At 38.7% G+C, this 24118-nt stretch overlaps 1 protein-coding gene across 1 annotated transcript in view; it reads right to left on the bottom strand.

The window, feature by feature from the left end:
- Window positions 1–24118, bottom strand: part of SNX9 (sorting nexin 9) — a 59388-nt gene that overhangs the window by 16145 nt on the left and 19125 nt on the right. Inside the window, exons 6-12 of the mRNA XM_014951118.1 lie at window positions 23314–23398; window positions 22156–22281; window positions 21740–21857; window positions 18812–18942; window positions 17341–17444; window positions 14692–14795; window positions 2291–2368 (exon numbers count right to left, since the gene is read on the bottom strand). Coding sequence (XP_014806604.1) covers window positions 2291–2368; window positions 14692–14795; window positions 17341–17444; window positions 18812–18942; window positions 21740–21857; window positions 22156–22281; window positions 23314–23398 — 746 coding nt within the window. The remainder of the gene's footprint in view (window positions 1–2290; window positions 2369–14691; window positions 14796–17340; window positions 17445–18811; window positions 18943–21739; window positions 21858–22155; window positions 22282–23313; window positions 23399–24118) is intronic.

Raw genomic sequence — 24118 nt, 5'->3', positions numbered from 1 at the left:
TCATGTCATCAAATTGTCATGTTCATGTCAGCCATTGCAATCTTCAGTGGCCTATATGCTTTAACTTCCAGAACTCAAGTATTTTAAAAAAAGAAAAAATTAAAAAAGAAAAAGAGGATGAGGAGATTCAGCTCCTAACAGAAACTGAACTGAGTGCCTTTAAGTATGGCTGAAGGAGCCATTCCTCTTCACTGATGGTACAGTTTGCTAAAGAAATAGTTATTTTTCTCCTATTTGAACCTGTCTTGATAAAATAAAATTAACAATATGAAACCCCATTGAGAGATCCAAGAGGTACATAATTCAGAAGATATCTTCACATTATTGTAAAACAGAAAAGGTTCAGGGAGATCAATTTCATTATTTCAGGTAGAATTAAATAATTTCATTATTATTTCAGAATTCACCACGTCTGCTCAGAAGTAGCCTTGAAATAACTGCTGCTTTGGCAACTGAGTCTTAGATTTTGGGATAAAACATGGTGTTGCTTTAAGATGATCTCTGGAGGTCCCTTCCAACCCCACGTGATTCTGTGTGCGTGACACAGAAAAATCATAATCCATACTCAGCCTCGATAGTACTTCTTCATTGGAAGGAATAAGTTAAGTGCCTTCTTTTAAATACTGAGATCAGGAAAGCCACCTCCTATCAGTTTAAATCCAGGTGCTCCCATCTCTTGCATAGAGTCTGCTTAATCCACAGACCTGCACCTGAGCAGCAACCATGAAGTGAAATCATACATGAGCAGCAGGCAGGAAAGAGCGAGGGCAGCAACAACAAAGATATTTCAAGTGGACTGCACTTACTCTCTCTGCTGGGGAACTCAAATTAAAAAGCAAAGAATCCCATATATCAATTCTGAAAAAACACACTGGTGTAGCAGTTATTAAGAAGAGCAAAATATATGGAACCAGGACAAAGGTGTCTGTGGGAAGGGCATTTTCCTCAGCAAGATACTAGGGTGCAACTGGACAAACAACAAAGAGAAACCTTCTTGCCTTCTCCCAAGCATCATGGGACCTATTTTTTCATACCATTCAAAGATGCTGGAAAACAAATTGAAGCTTTCCTTCGTAAAAAGAATGTGTTACAGTTCAAGCAATTTTCAGTCCTTTCCCAAGAACTCTTGCCACAGATTGTACCTGGCTAGGATTTACAGTTTTCTAACCAACGCTAAGAGTACATGACTATGCAAATCCCCATGTTGGTTCTCACATGCAAAAGTAACATTTTAGGTAATATGCTACGCTCCAATTCTAACTACACAGTCATCCCATTGAAGGACAGGACAAAGATGAGAACAAGGTACAGGGAGTATGCCTATTTCCAAAGTTTCCAGCAGCAGAGAATCTGAAGTGGTTGCATTTTAATATATGGTTTATGGAGCAAAAAGCTGTAAGAGTACAAAGGAAGAGATCGATGAGCAGAGTAAGCACTGGTCAACTAAAATTCCTAAGATGGAAAGGTTTCGGGAAGCCTCTGTGCTATAATGTTTAAGGTTTTAGAACAGAGCAATTTTGCTATTAAGTCTAGGGAAAAAAAAAAACCACAACAGAATAAAAAAAGAAAAAAGATAAATTTGACAAGATAACCCCAGAGAAAAATGGACTCCATTAGCTCCCTCTGGGATACAAGAAAATATTTTCCAGTTATATGGAAAACATCAGCAGAACTTAATATATCAAAGCAGGATTTTAAGTTTGGCCTAAAGACTATATTTTAGGAGAACTTTGAGCAATTGTTGCCCTCCTTTTACCTCCCACAACTTTCATACCCAACACGACAGGGTCTATTTTTAGGGCTCCTGAAGGAAAAGGAAAGGTGAAGGACAAGAAAAGGCTACAGCAGCCAACATAAAGGTATACAAAAATCTTGCAATAAGTTTTCCACCCCCATGTCGACTTGTATCACGAAATAAGTCACACAATTCCATGACAGATATTTTCAAGGCTGCATCTTCTCCCCTTTCTTTTGATATCACCAAAAAATGGTACAGCATGTTTTGTCGGTCGGGTCAGTGACCAGATTATATACTGATGAGATCAAGCTTAACTCCACCACCCCCCAGCCCATCTCATGATTACACACTGAGACAAAACAAGATTGCAGACTAGAATATAAAAACCCCATAATACACACAGGGAAACAAGCTTTTAAAATTTTTTCCAGAATCATGTTTGACATCTGAAGTTCAAAAAGGAAAACATGAAGATCTTTGTCAAAAAAATATATCATGATGTAATTAAATTATCTTTTGTTAAGTAAAGTACAAATAAAGCTATAGAAGTACCTTGGTATCCACTAGTGCTGAAGACCAGTGCCAGGCTCTGCAACGCTTTTCCTATCTTCTGGTATTCCTTGGGTAGTGCTGCAAGGGGAGAAAGGATGGGGAAAGGAGGGAAACGGAAGCAAAAACTGGGCTTAGTGAGACTAAATCTGCAGCATTTCCAAAACTTGACAGAAGCAGATGTCAAAACCTACTAGGTTTTACATTTACATTTCCTCTAGTGAAGCATTTACAATCACATTTTTACCCCCTCCCCTGCTACAGACGTTCCAAAACTGGATAAAGCAATTGCAATCTGGATTCTTGAAGGCACAAACAGTTGGGGAAAACAGTGTGTGACTGCTATATTAAAGAAAAAAGAAAAAAAGTCTCACTGCACTCCTAGCTCAGTCCTATGTATACAGGAAGAATTTTTTTCCTCCCCCTCACGAGCAGACTTTGGGGTAGGGTGGGGGCAGAAGCACTGCAGTGATACACAGAATAAATCTCATTAATATTTTAAGAGGGGTTTATTAAACAGATGTATAATACCTAAACTCCCCTCAAAGCATGGATTTTGTATTTAAAGGCTCCAGAAAACAAGATTATCTAGGGATAAAAATTGATGCAAGTATCAGAATAATAAAATTGGTTTTTATAATCCATTGAAACTATCTATTGAAAACTTATGCATAAATTGCTTCCTCACAATGAAGTCGATAAGCTGTGATTTATGAGTGCATTCATTATTAACACTCTGAATACCACCACGCCAGAGGCCTAAAAAGCAATCTGAAAAGCAATAGCAATTTTTTATAAGTTACTTATTCTAGCAGGAAAAAAAAAAACAAGTAGATGTGCTTTTTGTTGTCAACAATTTGTATTCAGAGGGCACACTATCAAGGTAAATAGAAGTTTTTTAGTTGCACCAGCACCCTACACAATCAGATTTCTGAAGAGGAACCACTTTGTGTGGTAAAAAAAAACCCACACAAAACACCACAAAAAACAGAAGCCCCCCAGACCGCATAATTCTACTGATTATCTTTGATCAAGTTCTTGCCCAGAAGTTAGATTATTTGGGACAACTGGTATTTCTTATTCAACAGGTACCATTCAGAGTACTAGACTTCTGTTACCAGCCATTAACTTGTTACTGAATCCCCAATGGAAACTTCAATGAAGAACGTTTGGTTTCTTTTCACTTGCATTTTAAAGAGTTTCTGCTGTCGGTCATTTTAAATATCATAGAACAGAACACCCATGTAACCACTGCTCAGGAAGCGCCCAAAATACTTCTGACTAAGAGCTGGGACTAAAGCTGACAGAGAACTTAAAACCTAAGAGACTACTGAAATTCTTCAGTTTTTTTATGTCCTGATTTACCAGTCTCCTTTTTCTATTCAGTATGAAAGTCTGGAAAGTTAAGTTTTCAATGCAATCACATCTGCCTTACTGTGTTTATGTTAACTACTTAATAGAATCATAGAATTGCCCAGGCCGGAAGGGACCTCCAAAGGTCATCTACTCCGACCTCCCCACAGTCAGCAGGGACACCCCCAACTAGACCAGGTTGCCCAGGGCCTCATCGAGCCTCACCTTGAATATCTCCAGGGATGGGGCCTCAACCACCTCCCTGGGCAACCTGTTCCAGTGCTCCACCACCCTCACAGTAAAGAACTGTCTCCTAATCTCCAGTCTAAATCTGTTCCCCTCCAGCTTAAAGCCATTGCCCCTCGTCCTGTCACTGCAGGCCTTTGTAAACAGGCTCTCCCCAGCCTTCCTGTAGGCCCCCTTCAGGTACTGGAAGGCTTCTCTAAGGTCTCCCCGGAGCCTCCTCTTCTCCAGGCTGAACAACCCCAACTCCCTCAGCCTGTCCTCGTAGCAGAGGTGCTCCAACCCCCTGATCATCCTTGTGGCCCTCCTCTAGACCTGCTCCATCAGGTCCGTATCTTTCCTATACTGAGGGCTCCAGACCTGCACACAATACTCCAGGTGAGGTCTCACCAGAGCAGAGTAAAGCTTTATGTATTAGAAGTCATTTCATATCTAAAGCTCTAGTGTCATAAGTTTAGGGAGGTTTTAGCAGTGAGCAAAATACTGAATTCCTGCTGTAAGCACAAGTCACAGCCAGGCCTTAAATATGGTGGTTTTGATCACTGCTTCTGTAACTGCAAAGCAACACTATTTTTCTAGGCTCATTTGAAAGACCTTATTCCTTCCCCTGCCTTCTGCTTCCCCCTCAGTATCACTTCCTAGTGAAGCAAGATCTCTACAATGTTGGATCTGTGTCCTGTGTTAGACTATTATTGCTCAGCAGGAGGGTCAATGATGGGTAGAAGAAAACCCTCTTATTCAAAGTGGAGAAACATGAATTAAAGTTCACATCCTACAGCTACCAAGGTCCAATGTAACCGTTACCAGAAGAGACTGGGCTTCTGTACTTCCCATTCCCTCCAGTCAGCTGCAGTGTTAGGTTAGAAAGCAGCAATAAAGTAACTCAGAAGATATACTTACTCCCAAGTCTGGGGATAATGTGTTTATTGGGGGGATTTAAAAAAAAAAAAAAAAGAAGAAAAAAAAAAAAGGAAAGGAAAAAAATGGAGGTGATTTGAGGAGATTTATGTGATAGGTCTTTGGTTGCCAGACACTACAGCCTGCCCTGAGTGTTTCTTATTATGATCCTCAGCTGTAGTACCTGCTTCCTTTCAATAGCTGCCTTGTGGTGGCCACAAACACTGAACACTGCTGTGGACTAGGAAATTAGAGCCCAGGCAGAGTCATAGGGACTTGGTGTGAAGTTCTGCAACCCTAAATATCTGTGGGAAGGAAGAGACAAGATAGGAGAAAAAAAGAATTGGGCTAAAGATTAAGTCAGAATCAAGTTGTTTTTTTTCTTTTTTAAACTCATTTCATCTTTAAATCACTCCTCCTGGCATGCAAGAATCCTAAATAAGGGGTTAATAAAATGCAATCATTTATGATTTCATCAAATAGACAGGTCTACTTCGCCCACATCACTAAAATGTAGATAAATGACAAACATATGAGAACAGGTCCAACAAGGTCTTTAGATGGATTACTAGAAGTATTCAGCTTTTAATATTTTTAAACCTATGGGCAGGGACCAGATATTTCTGTTATGAGAGAAAGAAAAAAGAACACACACACAAAAAAATACCCCACAAACAAAAATTTTGCACAGTTTATGCTCTCAGACACCGAGAGCAGCCAGAGCGCCATACAATCCTCATGATAATTTAAGATTTCCTTTAGTTTTAAGATATGCCTGGAATTATAAACAACAAAAACAACAACAAAAAAACCCACCCCAGTACAGACACCAGAGAAAAGCAGCACAGAAATGACTGCTGAATTCAGAAAGGACACTTACGCCCCGTACACCTCTTCCAGTGCTCGTGTCCCACTGTCAGCAGCTCTCTAACTCCATCATCCATTGCTTTGGTGAACCTACCCACTGCATCGCATTTCTGTTCTCTGTGGCATTTGGAAAAAGCAAAAACAAAAAGCAGTTTAAACAGATGCATTACGCTAATTTTAAACACAATACTGAAATGTTTAGTAGCATCAACTAGGTCTTCAAAAAAAAAAGTAAATCAGAGAAATAAATGAATTCCTTGAAATCTCTGTCATTTCACTGAACTTCCTGCTTTAGATACAAGCATTTTTCATTCTGTTTTTCTCTCCCTGTTAAACACATGGTACTGGACTATCATTCTTACTACAGTTAGTTACCTTCAAAATAAAAGTTAAATACCCTCCCCAGTGAGATCAAATAATAACAGAACAGCAAAATCAGATTTGAGGAAAATGCATCCCTAGAGCACCTAAAACAAATAGACCCTCCCCAGTGAGATCAGATAATAACAGAACAGCAAAATCGGATTTGAGGAAAATGCATCCCTTGAGCACCTAAAACAAATAGAAGGACCCCACATTGACAGGAAATCAGACAGAGTAAGAGAAATAGCAAAATTCATACAACAATGAAAAAATAAAAATAAAATAATTCTTCCAGATATTTTAATAAGAGCCTAAAACAGGTGAATAAAAATTAATATACCAGTTCTTCTAGGGAAATAAATCTATGTGTAACTTTATATTATATTGATAATACCATTGTGTTCAGTTGTGCTATGGAGAGGAAAAAAATAAATCAGTGATGCTCAGAAGTGAATTCTGCATCAGTATGTGCCTTTTTACCCCTCTGTAAGCATGTCTGCACATTATATTGATAATACCATTGTGTTCAGTTGTGCTATGGAGAGGAAAAAAATAAATCAGTGATGCTCAGAAGTGAATTCTGCATCTGCATGCAGCTATCAAAGCCTTCCATTAACATAGCCTGCATACACAGCAATGCTCTCTGAATTCCACAAAAGAAAACTAGACATATGAATTGAAAATTAGAAAAACTGCATCAGATCTTACAAATGCTCTCAGCCAAAGCCTGTATGAGAAAGCTCTTACAGAAAGGCAACTCGAGGGGACTCCCCAGAGCCAGGGCAGCAGCTCCAGCTGTGGACCAACCACAGACTCCCACATCCCCACCGGAACCTTCCTCAGCTGGAAATCCTACCTGAAGAGTTACTTGCACAGAACCACAACCTGGACTTTCCACGAGGCCCTTGTTTTACTCCAGTTTTCCCAATAGCAAAGCATACTTTTAATTTTCTGTACTTCATACTTTACAGTACGAAGATCACAGAAAAAATTCACGAACCAGAACAGGATTATCATCCTTTGATCAAAACCAGGATCACACAGAACTGCCAAAAGTACTGGCAAAATTGTTTCACTAAAGAGCATTTTTTCACTGAAGAACCTAAGAACTACTGAACAAGGTTGTTTGTCTACTTACAGGAGTGATGGCTTTCCAGACTATTTTCATACACACTTTTAACAGCACCCTGAGATGTTCACAGGCACCAGAACATGGTCGGGATATCTGAGCTGTTACAGACAGCCCTGCAATGCTTGGAGATATGTCCCCAGAATCACCTCAGGCTGCCAGCCCCACCCCAGGAGCCAATACTGGGGAGCGTTCCCCCAGGCTGCGAAGAACCTAAGAACTACTGAACAAGGTTGTTTGTCTACTTACAGGAGTGATGGCTTTCCAGACTATTTTCATACACACTTTTAACAGCACCCTGAGATGTTCCCAGGCACCAGAACATGGTGTGGATCTCTGAGCTGTTACAGCCAGCCCTGCAATGCTTGGAGGTATGTCCCCAGAATCACCTCAGGCTGCCAGCCCCAGCCCAGGAGCCAATACTGGGGAGCATTCCCCCAAGATGTTTTCCTGCCCTCACCCTGTTTGAGGACAAACCGCATTTTTTCACTGAAGAACCTAAGAACTACTGAACAAGGTTGTCTGTCTACTTACAGGAGTGATGGCTTTCAAGACTATTTTCATACATGCTTTTAACAGCACCCTGAGATGTTCCCAGGCACCAGAACATGGTGTGGATCTCTGAGCTGTTACAGCCAGCCCTGCAATGCTTGGAGGTATGTCCCCAGAATCACCTCAGGCTGCCAGCCCCACCCCAGGAGCCAATACTGGGGAGCGTTCCCCCAGGCTGCTTTCCTGCCCTCACCCTGTTTGAGGACAAACCACATGCTGGTTGTTCCCTGCCAGGGTTCTGTATATTGTACAGACTCACTCTCTCCTGCACCCTGGGTACAAAATCCTCCCTCTGGTTCACCCTTTCAGCTTTTATACCACTGGGATATATTTAAAACACATCCTTTAAGAAAAGCAGTCAAGTTTGAAATCCTCATGTTCGAAGTGGAAGTGACCTAAAAATGTCCATCTTTTTTACTAGTACACAACTGCTACCACACAGCTATTACATACATCTTAATATGCACTGCATCACTTGGATAAAGCCTATGCTGGGATATATTTCCAGGTGTAGGTACACTACTACTGTGCTACTATGAACACTTCTATTTAGTTTATCCAGTTTCAGACACAAAAACATTATCCAAATTTCTGTGTTCTACAACAGCAAGCAAAGCCTGTCATGCACACCTATGTATCCTGTAAGAAAAATGTTTAAGTCTAGAGGACTGAAATAAAGGTTGCAGAGTAAATCCAGTCTTTCACTTTATGAAACCCAAGGGTCTACCACCAAAAGGACTACACAAAAAAAATTGTATGTATATATAACATATACATATATAAGATAAATATATGCATTTGCACTTCCAGAAAGATACACCAAAAATGTAGTAACCAAACCAAAATTTGATAATTTATGTCACTTTATACTTTTAACATCTTTCCATGGATGCCAGATATTGGAATCACACTGTGTGTGCATTATATACAAGTATCTTGCAGAAATGCTGTTTTCCTCGATGGTCCACCTACAGGAACCTAAGCTATTTTTAAGCCTAGCACACTTTGGAACTGTTCACAATTGAAGGATTAAAGATCAAAATTTACTTCCACAGCAATATAAAACATAACTCCGCAGGAACTGCCAGTACTCTATCTCATCAACTGGTTCTGCATAAATCTTTTTAGGATCAGTATTCAGCCACTGACGTGAGAGACACCACATGGAGTTCCACCAAGTTTTGGAGGAGCTGATATGAAAATCTCTTATTCAAACAATTTTTCAGCTCTGCCCTGATGAATACCCCTTCAAATCCATGAATATATGTGCATGCTTAATATTCTAGTTTTATATTAGCTCAGTAGCTGTTGTATATTCAGATGCATAATGTCCATGCAAAATGAAGCCACCTTACATTTCTACCATGTCCAAGTCAGGAGCTTCTGGTTCCATTGTAGAAAAGATCAGAACTCCTACAGTTTCATCTTTTTCTGCCTTCCGCTTTCCAGTTTTCCACTCCTTGAGAAAAGGGAAAAAAAAGTTTGAAGTTTAACCACCACTGTTCATGCATCTTTAAGGGCACGTATTTAAGTGGTGCATGAAATATTTAAGAGAACAGTTAGCCAATAGACCACACATTAAAACCTTTTAGCTGAAAGTTTCAGTGGGGCCAAGGTTTCTTAAAGTTTCCCCCCATCCTCCTTGTGCACTTTATTTTCTAGATTCTGGGGTAAACAGACCCTTCTTGTTTATTACTGAAATACAGTGTAAGAGCAATTATATTCAGCTGTCTCTGCACATGTGATAGTGCTGATACCAGAAGCTACTCAAGAAGATCATGAGACTGTTACGCAATTGCCATACTGAGTTTAGTAGGAACAGATAAAAAAGTTAAAAATTCTACATGTATTGCAACATCTGTTCTGTTTCTACCAGTCCATAGGTTAGATACTAAGAACTGCTGCCCAGCTAGCACAATTCTATGTTTCTCCACTGGCTATCCAAATACCACCCCCCTAGGACTGCTGCTTACTATGTTATCAAGCCTCTACTTACAGGATCCCAGAGTAATTCTGGTTGGAAGTGATCTCAGGAGGTTTGTAGTCCAACCTCCTACTCATAAAGGGTCAGCTGTGACCTTAGTTACTGAGGGCTTTATCCAATCTGGTCTTAAAAACCTCCAAGGTTCATTTACTTTTTCAAAGTCTGTGTGTATTTACCAGTATGACTGTTTAGAGGAGAAAGCAGCAGAGCTTTCCTGTTTATTTCCTCATCGGTAGTTATCCAAATTAGTAACAGAGCTGGAGCTCAGTCATAAAGAATTATTTACTGAAGGTGAAGATACTAAAACCTATTTAAAACCTATTTAAAAAGGGGGGTGGGTGGGAACAAAAAAAAGGGCTACATCAGGTAAGACTGCAGCATAACGCTATTACAACCCATTTCAGACAAAATTTTGGTTTTGAGGGAAGGGGGGTTGTTTTTAAATGTAATACAGGATCAGACACATCCTAGACCTGCTACAAAATGGCTCCTGATAGCAAAGCAGCACCAGAGGACCACAGTAATTAGCAATTCCAACAGAGACAGATCAGAGCAACAGCCGAAACAATCGTTATATATGTTGCTCTGCTGCTGGAGAACAACAAACTGCCCTTAAAAGTCTGGGAAGAAAGCTACTCTAAAGAGCCCACCCCTGTTGGAACAGCACATCGCATTTCACACAAGCAACTTTATGCCTCATTTTGATCAATCAGCTGAGTTCGTTAGTAAACCCAGCAGCTTTCGGGCTCCTCACGACTGCCCACAGGGGGGCAGACAAACGAGGAGGCTACAAAGCTGAGCAATTTCTCAGCCTCAGTCTGCCTGTGAACTTTATTTCCTACCTTCTCATCTCGGAAATTGAGAAACTGCTGGAAAACTTCACTTTCTGAGACAACAGGATGGCGACACATCCTCGTCATCCAAGCCTGCAGTCTCTCCATCCGCATTTTGATAAATTCTTCTTCAAAGCGACCTGTTATACATTGAACATTAATTGTTACAGTTCCACTCTAATACCCTCAGCTTTTCATTCTTCTTTTTGATTAAAATAGAATCTGTAATTCAGCTGGTGAGTTATTAACCTTTTAATGACTCAGAACTTACAAAGAGGAAACATTATGCTGATATATCAGAACTACCTTAATTACAGTATATTGGTTACTGACCAAGAGTACTCCTTTTAAAACACAGTCAGGAAATATTAAAAAAACATAATACCTACCCATCATTCAAATAATTTTTTTTGGGGAAAAAAAAAGGATTAATAAACTTTCAGATGGAAAAATTAAGTATTCATATGACCCAAGAGAGAAGTTAAGCACAAACTTGGAATGAGGACATTTTTCTGATACAGTCTTGTATCAATGTAAGGCTCAAAAATGCTGGAGAAAAAGGAACTACTTAAGTTCCAAGTTGTCATGTCCTAGCTAACAAAGCATTTGAAACTGAACTGCTCAGATACAAATAGCAGATTTTAAAAAAGCAGTACCTCCCATAAATATATTTCTATATAGGTAAATGAATGTGTTGGGGAAAAAAAACCTCAAAAAATCTCAATAAATCATATGTATAAAAGTAGTTAGAATACACACAAGACTGATTTTTTTGGTAGTCAAAGAGATTTTAACACAACCTATTTAAACAACGGATTTTTATCATCTATTTTTTAAACCAGTAGTGCATCATCACTGTATTTACAAGAATCTTTTAGTTTTACCACAAACTGTGTGTCCTTGAGAGAATCTTTTCCAATTAAAAAAAATGCATGACATCAGACTTATCAAGGGTACAGTGAATAGGCTGCATTTCAAAGGAACGAGAGGTTCCTCCAGCACCCAACTCTTCTGATTTCCATAGCAGCGCAGATGACAAACCTTGAATGCATGTAGTCTTTCAATATAGTTCTACTGTATAGTTACTATGGCAGCAGCTCCACCAAGTTGATGGGGGTTTTTTGGTAGGTTGTGTTTTTTTTTTTAACTGCAAATATGGAATATAAATATATGGAATATTCAAATACCTGCAAGACTAGCAGGTAAAGAACACAACCAGTGATAAATGAAAATGAAGTTTGGGTATGGGTACACTTCCTGTAAATTAATCAGCTAGGAAGTAAATAATCAACTACTATAGAACAGACAATATATAACTTGCAGTAATACCTTGTTCCACCCTTAATCTATACTGAAATCTCTGCAGCATTCCTGTCATCACAAGGAATGCAAGGAAACAGGAACAGTAACATTTGGAAGTTATGTACTAGTCATCAGGCACATCATCACCAGCAAATCATGATCCTAAGCAAAGTCAGTCTATTTGTAAAGAGTCTTGTTTTTCCAAAAATCAGCAGTTTTTCAGAGTTTCCCATAACGTTTCAAAAAAGAAACTTGTTTTTTGGGTTTTGGTTTCCTTTTTTTCCCCTCCTTTTTTCATGAGACAAGTTATCCTCTCCCACAGACTCCAGAAGACTGAAATCCACAGCCAAGCTTTAACTGTGATGCCAAACATACAGTTACAATAAAATCTAGAGACCCCATCAGGTCTTGTGGTTTCCTTTTAGTCCACACGCACACATTTAAGCAAAAAATACTGGTGAATTCTAAACATGGCATTAAGGGGATGGGAGGGAAGGAAGTCGCTTCCTCACTTTTCAGTTTCCTCGGCATTTATCCCAGCACCTGCATCAATGCTCAGCTTTCTTCAAACCCAGCAGAGCTGCTGCGTTTTCACTGATGCCCACAGCCACATAGTTGGCAACATGCCAGCTTCTCTAGGTTTGGTTTTGGCTGGTTGTCTTAAAAGCTGTATAAAAATCTTACCAGAAGACACACAAGTGGAAATAGGCAAAAGCAATGCATTTTCCTCCCATACAGGTGTCTTAATTCTTTTCATCACATGCACTCTTTGTAGAAAGGAAGCCAGAGATTACTGAAAATGCACAGGCATTGCTGTATTCCATTACAATGACTGAACTCATGAACATTTAAAGGGTCCAATCCCCCTTTTCTTGAAGTCAGAACAAAAGACTACCATAAGCTTCAGAGTCTGGTCAAGCTGAGCTGACATCAAACCAGCGCAGAAAGCTACACAAGTGAAAGATGCCTTCTAAATCAAGTGTGAAATCAAGCAACAGGAGAAACAGCTGCAACATTTTATTTGTGAGCAAAAAATCCCAGTTTGTCAAGGGATGCTCCCTTTCCTCCAGGAGCTTTGAAGCAAAGCTCCTACAACATAACACATTTATAACCAAATACAAAAGCAAAAAAACCAACCATCACCTCTCCATAGACACAACCCCCCCCTCAAAACCCATTTCTCCAGACAATCAAAAAACATGGAACATAAGTAGTTATCTCTTCTCTCCAGTAATTAATACTCTCTTCTGTAGTAACTAGGGTGGATTTTTTTGTTTGGTTTTAATTACTTAATTATTTTTTTAAATCACTTGACTAGATAAGTAAATGTGAGTTCTGAAATGATGCTTAGTACTGATATTTTAGTATTGACAGGCCATGACAACTCATTATAAGTTTTGAATGGTGAAAGGCTGGGGTTTGGGTTGGTTTTTTTTTGATACCTTTTCAAAACTAGCGGGAAAAGCAAACCAGCAAGAAATAACTGAATTGTAAAAAAAGTGATCTCCTTATTTCCCATCCCATGAATTCACAACTGGGAATAGTTACCTGTTACTTGCTTGTCTGGAAGAGATGGGATTGGAATGGCTAATCCAAATTTAACCAGGAGACGCTCATACAACCAGTCAAAGTGCTTGTATCTGTGGTTGACAGACCGATTAGTGTTCTGTAAGAAAAATACAGCTCTGAATTTTGACAGGCATCTACAGACAGGGACATGAAACAAGTGTGACCAGAACAGTAACTATGCAGAATGCAAATAAAACTTATAATTTAGAGCCTAGAATCTGTAATTACAGAAGAACCTGAAATGGTAGAACAAAGTAACTCCTTGGAGAAAAAAAAAGTGTGACAACTACCACTTACTCTTCCAACCCTGTTACCAAGTCACACAAACTGTGTTATTTATATGTACAAATGACCCATATTTGCGAGAGAGAAGATCCTGTTCCAGGTACACTTACAGTGCAGGTCAGCTGATATTCAATGTAGCTCTTGAGACCATACATTTTAGAACCTTTTTTGGGATCTGCCACCACACAGTCAAATGTAGAGGTAGGATAAACCCACATCGGGCCATAATCACCAATCTGTAAGAAAATGCAAATATTATCTTTAAATACATCATGTTGTACCAGCTGCACCTGCCCTGAGTGTTTCTTATTATGATCCTCAGCTGTAGTACCTGCTTCCTTTCAATAGCTGCCTTGTGGTGGCCACAAACACTGAACACTGCTGTGGACTAGGAAATTAGAGCCCAGGCAGAGTCATAGGGACTTGGTGTGAAGTTCTGCAACCCTAAATATCTGTGGGAAGGAAGAGACAAGATAGGAGAAAAAAAGAATTGGGCTAAAGATTAAGTCAGAATCAAGTTGTTTTTTTTCTTTTTTAAACTCATTTCATCTTTAAATCACTCCTCCTGGCATGCAAGAATCCTAAATAAGGGGTTAATAAAATGCAATCATTTATGATTTCATCAAATAGACAGGTCTACTTCGCCCACATCACTAAAATGTAGATAAATGACAAACATATGAGAACAGGTCCAACAAGGTCTTTAGATGGATTACTAGAAGTATTCAGCTTTTAATATTTTTAAACCTATGGGCAGGGACCAGATATTTCTGTTATGAGAGAAAGAAAAAAGAACACACACACAAAAAAATACCCCACAAACAAAAATTTTGCACAATTTATGCTCTCAGACACTGAGAGCAGCCAGAGCGCCATACAATCCTCATGATAATTTAGGATTTCCTTTAGTTTTAAGATATGCCTGGAATTATAAACAACAAAAACAACAACAAAAAAACCCACCCCAGTACAGACACCAGAGAAAAGCAGCACAGAAATGACTGCTGAATTCAGAAAGGACACTTACGCCCCGTACACCTCTTCCAGTGCTCGTGTCCCACTGTCAGCAGCTCTCTAACTCCATCATCCATTGCTTTGGTGAACCTACCCACTGCATCGCATTTCTGTTCTCTGTGGCATTTGGAAAAAGCAAAAACAAAAAGCAGTTTAAACAGATGCATTACACTAATTTTAAACACAATACTGAAATGTTTAGTAGCATCAACTAAGTCTTAAAAAAAAAAATAAATCAGAGAAATAAATGAATTCCTTGAAATCTCTGTCATTTCACTGAACTTCCTGCTTTAGATACAAGCATTTTTCATTCTGTTTTTCTCTCCCTGTTAAACACATGGTACTGGACTATCATTCTTACTACAGTTAGTTACCTTCAAAATAAAAGTTAAATACCCTCCCCAGTGAGATCAGATAATAACAGAACAGCAAAATCGGATTTGAGGAAAATGCATCCCTTGAGCACCTAAAACAAATAGAAGGACCCCACATTGACAGGAAATCAGACAGAGTAAGAGAAATAGCAAAATTCATACAACAATGAAAAAATAAAAATAAAATAATTCTTCCAGATATTTTAATAAGAGCCTAAAACAGGTGAATAAAAATTAATATACCAGTTCTTCTAGGGAAATAAATCTATGTGTAACTTTATATTATATTGATAATACCATTGTGTTCAGTTGTGCTATGGAGAGGAAAAAAATAAATCAGTGATGCTCAGAAGTGAATTCTGCATCTGCATGCAGCTATCAAAGCCTTCCATTAACATAGCCTGCATACACAGCAATGCTCTCTGAACTCCACAAAAGAAAACTAGACATATATTGAATAATTCTCATTGAAAATTAGAAAAACTGCATCAGATCTTACAAATGCTCTCAGCCAAAGCCTGTATGAGAAAGCTCTTACAGAAAGGCAACTCGAGGGGACTCCCCAGAGCCAGGGCAGCAGCTCCAGCTGTGGACCAACCACAGACTCCCACATCCCCACCGGAACCTTCCTCAGCTGGAAATCCTACCTGAAGAGTTACTTGCACAGAACCACAACCTGGACTTTCCACGAGGCCCTTGTTTTACTCCAGTTTTCCCAATAGCAAAACATCCTTTTAATTTTCTGTACTTCATACTTTACGATATGAAGATCACAGAAAAAATTCACAAGCCAGAACAGGATTATCATCCTTTGATCAAAACCAGGATGACACAGAACTGCCAAAAGTACTGGCAAAATTGTTTCACTAAAGAGCATTTTTTCACTGAAGAACCTAAGAACTACTGAACAAGGTTGTCTGTCTACTTACAGGAGTGATGGCTTTCAAGACTATTTTCATACATGCTTTTAACAGCACCCTGAGATGTTCCCAGGCACCAGAACATGGTGTGGATCTCTGAGCTGTTACAGCCAGCCCTGCAATGCTTGGAGATATGTCCCCAGAATCACCTCAGGCTGCCAGCCCCACCCCAGGAGCCAATACTGGGGAGCGTTCCCCCAGGCTGCTTTCCTGCCCTCACCCTGTTTGAGGACAAACCACATGCTGGTTGTTCCCTGCCAGGGTTCTCTCACTCTCTCCTGCACCTTGGGTACAAAATCCTCCCTCTGGTTCACCCTTTCAGCTTTTATACCACTGGGATATATTTAAAACACATCCCTTAAGAAAAGCAGTCAAGTTTGAAATCCTCATGTTCGAAGTGGAAGTGACCTAAAAATGTCCATCTTTTTTACTAGTACACAACTGCTACCACACAGCTATTACATACATCTTAATATGCACTGCATCACTTGGATAAAGCCTATGCTGGGATATATTTCCAGGTGTAGGTACACTACTACTGTGCTACTATGAACACTTCTATTTAGTTTATCCAGTTTCAGACACAAAAACATTATCCAAATTTCTGTGTTCTACAACAGCAAGCAAAGCCTGTCATGCACACCTATGTATCCTGTAAGAAAAATGTTTAAGTCTAGAGGACTGAAATAAAGGTTGCAGAGTAAATCCAGTCTTTCACTTTATGAAACCCAAGGGTCTACCACCAAAAGGACTACACAAAAAAAATTGTATGTATATATAACATATACATATCTAAAATAAATATATGCATTTGCACTTCCAGAAAGATACACCAAAAATGTAGTAACCAAACCAAAATTTGATAATTTATGTCACTTTATACTTTTAACATCTTTCCATGGATGCCAGATATTGGAATCACACTGTGTGTGCATTATATACAAGTATCTTGCAGAAATGCTGTTTTCCTCGATGGTCCACCTACAGGAACCTAAGCTATTTTTAAGCCTAGCACACTTTGGAACTGTTCACAATTGAAGGATTAAAGATCAAAATTTACTTCCACAGCAATATAAAACATAACTCCGCAGGAACTGTCAGTACTCTATCTCATCAACTGGTTCTGCATAAATCTTTTTAGGATCAGTATTCAGCCACTGACGTGAGAGACACCACATGGAGTTCCACCAAGTTTTGGAGGAGCTGATATGAAAATCTCTTATTCAAACAATTTTTCAGCTCTGCCCTGATGAATACCCCTTCAAATCCATGAATATATGTGCATGCTTAATATTCTAGTTTTATATTAGCTCAGTAGCTGTTGTATATTCAGATGCATAATGTCCATGCAAAATGAAGCCACCTTACATTTCTACCATGTCCAAGTCAGGAGCTTCTGGTTCCATTGTAGAAAAGATCAGAACTCCTACAGTTTCATCTTTTTCTGCCTTCCGCTTTCCAGTTTTCCACTCCTTGAGAAAAGGGAAAAAAAAGTTTGAAGTTTAACCACCACTGTTCATGCACCTTTAAGGGCACGTATTTAAGTGGTGCATGAAATATTTAAGAGAACAGTTAGCCAATAGACCACACATTAAAACCTTTTAGCTGAAAGTTTCAGTGGGGCCAAGGTTTCTTAAAGTTTCCCCCCGTCCTCCTTGTGCACTTTATTTTCTAGATTCTGGGGTAAACAGACCCTTCTTGTTTATTACTGAAATACAGTGTAAGAGCAATTATATTCAGCTGTCTCTGCACATGTGATAGTGCTGATACCAGAAGCTACTCAAGAAGATCATGAGACTGTTACGCAATTGCCATACTGAGTTTAGTAGGAACAGATAAAAAAGTTAAAAATTCTACATGTATTGCAACATCTGTTCTGTTTCTACCAGTCCATAGGTTAGATACTAAGAACTGCTGCCCAGCTAGCACAATTCTATGTTTCTCCACTGGCTATCCAAATACCACCCCCCTAGGACTGCTGCTTACTATGTTATCAAGCCTCTACTTACAGGATCCCAGAGTAATTCTGGTTGGAAGTGATCTCAGGAGGTTTGTAGTCCAACCTCCTACTCATAAAGGGTCAGCTGTGACCTTAGTTACTGAGGGCTTTATCCAATCTGGTCTTAAAAACCTCCAAGGTTCATTTACTTTTTCAAAGTCTGTGTGTATTTACCAGTATGACTGTTTAGAGGAGAAAGCAGCAGAGCTTTCCTGTTTATTTCCTCATCGGTAGTTATCCAAATTAGTAACAGAGCTGGAGCTCAGTCATAAAGAATTATTTACTGAAGGTGAAGATACTAAAACCTATTTAAAACCTATTTAAAAAGGGGGGTGGGTGGGAACAAAAAAAAGGGCTACATCAGGTAAGACTGCAGCATAACGCTATTACAACCCATTTCAGACAAAATTTTGGTTTTGAGGGAAGGGGGGTTGTTTTTAAATGTAATACAGGATCAGACACATCCTAGACCTGCTACAAAATGGCTCCTGATAGCAAAGCAGCACCAGAGGACCACAGTAATTAGCAATTCCAACAGAGACAGATCAGAGCAACAGCCGAAACAATCGTTATATATGTTGCTCTGCTGCTGGAGAACAACAAACTGCCCTTAAAAGTCTGGGAAGAAAGCTACTCTAAAGAGCCCACCCCTGTTGGAACAGCACATCGCATTTCACACAAGCAACTTTATGCCTCATTTTGATCAATCAGCTGAGTTCGTTAGTAAACCCAGCAGCTTTCGGGCTCCTCACGACTGCCCACAGGGGGGCAGACAAACGAGGAGGCTACAAAGCTGAGCAATTTCTCAGCCTCAGTCTGCCTGTGAACTTTATTTCCTACCTTCTCATCTCGGAAATTGAGAAACTGCTGGAAAACCTCACTTTCTGAGACAACAGGATGGCGACACATCCTCGTCATCCAAGCCTGCAGTCTCTCCATCCGCATTTTGATAAATTCTTCTTCAAAGCGACCTGTTATACATTGAACATTAATTGTTACAGTTCCACTCTAATACCCTCAGCTTTTCATTCTTCTTTTTGATTAAAATAGAATCTGTAATTCAGCTGGTGAGTTATTAACCTTTTAATGACTCAGAACTTACAAAGAGGAAACATTATGCTGATATATCAGAACTACCTTAATTACAGTATATTGGTTACTGACCAAGAGTACTCCTTTTAAAACACAGTCAGGAAATATTAAAAAAACATAATACCTACCCATCATTCAAATAATTTTTTTTGGGGAAAAAAAAAGGATTAATAAACTTTCAGATGGAAAAATTAAGTATTCATATGACCCAAGAGAGAAGCTAAGCACAAACTTGGAATGAGGACATTTTTCTGATACAGTCTTGTATCAATGTAAGGCTCAAAAATGCTGGAGAAAAAGGAACTACTTAAGTTCCAAGTTGTCATGTCCTAGCTAACAAAGCATTTGAAACTGAACTGCTCAGATACAAATAGCAGATTTTAAAAAAGCAGTACCTCCCATAAATATATTTCTATATAGGTAAATGAATGTGTTGGGGAAAAAAAACCTCATAGCAGATTTTAAAAAAGCAGTACCTCCCACAAATATATTTCTATAAATGAATGTGTTGGGAAAAAAAAAACTCAAAAAAAATCTCAATAAATCATATGTATAAAAGTAGTTAGAATACATAGAAGACTAACTGATTTTTTGGTAGTTTAGAGATTTTAACACAACCTATTTAAACAAGTAACAGATTTTTATTATTTATTTTTTAAACCAGTAGTGCATCATCTCTGTGTCTTCACAAGAATCTTTTAGTTTCATCACAGACTGTGTGTCCTTGAGAGAATCTTTTCCAATTAAAAAAAAATGCATGACATCAGACTTATAAAGGCTACAGTGAATAGGCTGCATTTCAAAGGAACGAGAGGTTCCTCCAGCACCCAACTCCTCTGATTTCCATAGCAGCGCAGATGACAAACCTTGAATGCATGTAGTCTTTCAATATAGTTCTACGGTATAGTTACTATGGCAGCAGCTCCACCAAGTTGATGGGGGTTTTTTGGTAGGTTGTGTTTTTTTTTTTAACTGCAAATATGGAATATAAATATATGGAATATTCAAATACCTGCAAGACTAGCAGGTAAAGAACACAACCAGTGATAAATGAAAATGAAGTTTGGGTATGGGTACACTTCCTGTAAATTAATTAGCTAGGAAGTAAATAATCAACTACTATGGAACAGACAATATATAACTTGCAGTAATACCTTGTTCCACCCTTAATCTATACTGAAATCTCTGCAGCATTCCTGTCATCACAAGGAATGCAAGGAAACAGGAACAGTAACATTTGGAAGTTACGTACTAGTCATCAGGCACATCATCACCAGCAAATCATGATCCTAAGCAAAGTCAGTCTATTTGTAAAGAGTCTTGTTTTTCCAAAAATCAGCAGTTTTTCAGAGTTTCCCATGATGTTTCAAAAAAGAGAGGGGCTTGTTTTTCGAGTTTTGGTTTCTTTTTTTTTTTTTTCTCCTCCTTTTTTCATGAGACAAGTTATCCTCTCCCACAGACTCCAGAAATCCACAGCCAAGCTTTAACTGTGATGCCAAACATACAGTTACAATAAAAATCTAGAGACCCCATCAGGTCTCGTGGTTTCCTTTCAGTCCACACGCACACGTTTAAGCAAAAAAATACTGGTGAATTCTAAACATGGCATTAAGGGGATGGGAGGGAAGGAAGTCGCTTCCTCACTTTTCAGTTTCCTCGGCATTTATCCCAGCACCTGCATCAATGCTCAGCTTTCTTCAAACCCAGCAGAGCTGCTGCGTTTTCACTGATGCCCACAGCCACATAGTTGGCAACGTGCCAGCTTCTCTAGGTTTGGTTTTGGCTGGTTGTCTTAAAAGCTGTATAAAAATCTTACCAGAAGACACACAAGTGGAAATAGGCAAAAGTAATGCATTTTCCTCCTATACAGGTGTCTAATTCTTTTCTTCACGTGCACTCTTTGTAGAAAGGAAGCCAGAGATTATTGAAAATGCACAGGCATTGCCGTATTCCATTGAAATGACCGAACTCATGAACATTTAAAGGGTCCAATCCCCCTTTTCTTGAAGTCAGAACAAAAGACTACCATAAGCTTCAGAGTCTGGTCAAGCTGAGCTGACATCAAACCAGCGCAGAAAGCTACACAAGTGAAAGATGCCTTCTAAATCAAGTGTGAAATCAAGCAACAGGAGAAACAGCTGCAACATTTTATTTGTGAGCAAAAAATCCCAGTTTGTCAAGGGATGCTCCCCTTCCTCCAGGAGCTTTGAAGCAAGGCTCCTACAACATAACACATTTATAACCGAATACAAAAGCGAAAAAAACAACCATCACCTCTACATACACACAAACACCCCCCTCAAAACCCATTTCTCCAGACAATCAAAAAATATGGAACATAAGTAGTTATCTCTTCTCTTCAGTAATTAATATTCTCTTCTGTAGTAACTAGGGTGGATTTTTTTTGTTTGGTTTTAATTACTATTTTTTTAAAATCACTTGACTAGATAAGTAAATGTGAGTTCTGAAATGATGCTTAGTACTGATATTTTAGTATTGACAGGCCATGACAACTCATTATAAGTTTTGAATGGTGAAAGGTTGGGGTCTGTGGTTTTTTTTTTTGATACCTTTTCAAAACTAGCAGGAAAAGCAAACCAGCAAGAAATAACTGAATTGTAAAAAAAGTGATCTCCGTATTTCCCATCCCATGAATTCACAACTGGGAATAGTTACCTGTTACTTGCTTGTCTGGAAGAGATGGGATTGGAATGGCTAATCCAAATTTAACCAGGAGACGCTCATACAACCAGTCAAAGTGCTTGTATCTGTGGTTGACAGACCGATTAGTGTTCTGTAAGAAAAATACAGCTCTGAATTTTGACAGGCATCTACAGACAGGGACATGAAACAAGTGTGACCAGAACAGTAACTATGCAGAATGCAAATAAAACTTATAATTTAGAGCCTTGAATCTGTAATTACAAAAGAACCTGAAATGGTAGAACAAAGTAACTCCTTGGAGAAAAAAAAAGTGTGACAACTACCACTTACTCTTCCAACCCTGTTACCAAGTCACACAAACTGTGTTATTTATATGTACAAATGACCCATATTTGCGAGAGAGAAGATCCTGTTCCAGGTACACTTACAGTGCAGGTCAGCTGATATTCAATGTAGCTCTTGAGACCGTACATTTTAGAACCTTTTTTGGGATCTGCCACCACACAGTCAAATGTAGAGGTAGGATAAACCCACATCGGGCCATAATCACCAATCTGTAAGAAAATGCAAATATTATCTTTAAATACATCATGTTGTACCAGCTGCAAACAAGGAGACAAATACTTTCTTTCTTCACTTGAAAGTTTCCATTGATTTCAGTGAGCGCTTGACAGGAAATAGAGGGGTTTCTCACAACCAGAGATGATTGACCACAGTTGTGTTTATCTTATTCTGTACATTACACTTTTTCCCAAAGAGCAAAGGAGTGGGATTACTACTTCAATCACATTTCACTAGAACATCATATATCTAAAAGAGCTTGTTTTTTAGATTTACTACTTCAATCACATTTCACTAGAACATTATACATCTATCTACTAGAGCTTGTTTTTTAGACCAGAAGATGACCTGACCATCACAACTGAATATTGCAAACCTTTATGAATGTAGCTCCTATGTATTAGATAATCACTAGCAAATTTAATGCATTTGCTCTGCCTCCCAATCCTCAAAAGGCTTATTTTCATGCTCACAAGTAATGCAGATCCAGTGTGAAAAAAAACCAACACATCAGCTCACTTAAAAGAAAGGAGTTAAGACTTGACCCTGAAAAATTTCTCAACAATATATGACTCTGAAATGTAGTCTACCACAACTTTAAAACTGGGTATCATTTCACTATTTTATTATGACAGTTCCATTTCTAATTATATGTTCAGCATCAGTTTATTCTGACCCAAATAAATATAGCAACCTTGAGGCCAAAAATTAAGTTGGGGAAAAAGGAAGGGTGCTCTGAAATGTAGTCTACCACAACTTTAAAACTGGGTATCATTTCACTATTTTATTATGACAGTTCCATTTCTAATTATATGTTCAGCATCAGTTTATTCTGACCCAAATAAATATAGCAACCTTGAGGCCAAAAATTAAGTTGGGGAAAAAGGAAGGGTGGGGAGTATTAAAAAAACAAAACCAAAAAACCCCAAACCAACCACAAAAAAAAAAACCAAAACAAAAAACTCCAACCCCAAAACAAACCACACCACCCCCCCACAAAAAGTACACTCACATCCCCAACTTACAATTATGGGAATTTTCTCTTTGGGTTTTGCTAGCTGCTTTGCCAACAGATACTGTTCCATCCCAGGTTTTGCAAATCCAGGAAATCTAACAATAAAACAAAGCAGTAAGTTTATTCCATACTTTTCTTCCTTCAACATATGCAGAATTACCTGCCACTGTAGAAAACAAAGCCCTAGTATTTCACAAGTATAGAAAAGAATTTATGTGCATTACTTAAACAATACACACACACACTCCCATCCTGCCCTTTCAGACTAGAGAATCTTTATGTGCATTACTTAAACAATACACACACCCCCATCCTGCCCTTTCAGACTACGAGAATTCAATCAGTTGAAAGAATGACAGACTGCAGATTTATCAAGTGCTTCTAAACACTAGTTACGTTAAATAATTTATCCGCCAATTAGAAAGAAAACCACATAAAAATCACTGTAATGTCCTTAAGGTCTGTGTAAAAAGTGTTACAAAAAGCAAGTGGTGGTTCACTTTTTAATTAGGAAGATACTTAGCCCTTCAAGTACTGCCAACCTACTGCCTCTTGCAGAAACACAGGTAGGACTTACTTCACAGACAAATAACTCTCTTAAATAAGGTATGTTTATGGTGATTATACTAAAAGGGTTGGCAACAAGTAGATGCCAAGATGATGTAAAGGTACAGTTGCAAAACTGGACAAAGCCTCCACTGATGAACAAAATCACCTGCCTCTGCATGACTGGTTGTTAATTTTGGTTACCTACCACAGAGATTACCACACAGTAACTTCTCAGAGTAACAGTAGTTTTAGAATAAACAAACAGT

The sequence above is a fragment of the Calidris pugnax genome, unplaced genomic scaffold (genome assembly GCF_001431845.1).
Source record: "Calidris pugnax isolate Ruff unplaced genomic scaffold, ASM143184v1 scaffold24, whole genome shotgun sequence".
Taxonomy (NCBI): domain Eukaryota; kingdom Metazoa; phylum Chordata; class Aves; order Charadriiformes; family Scolopacidae; genus Calidris; species Calidris pugnax.
This window is presented reverse-complemented; position numbering and strand designations above follow the sequence as displayed.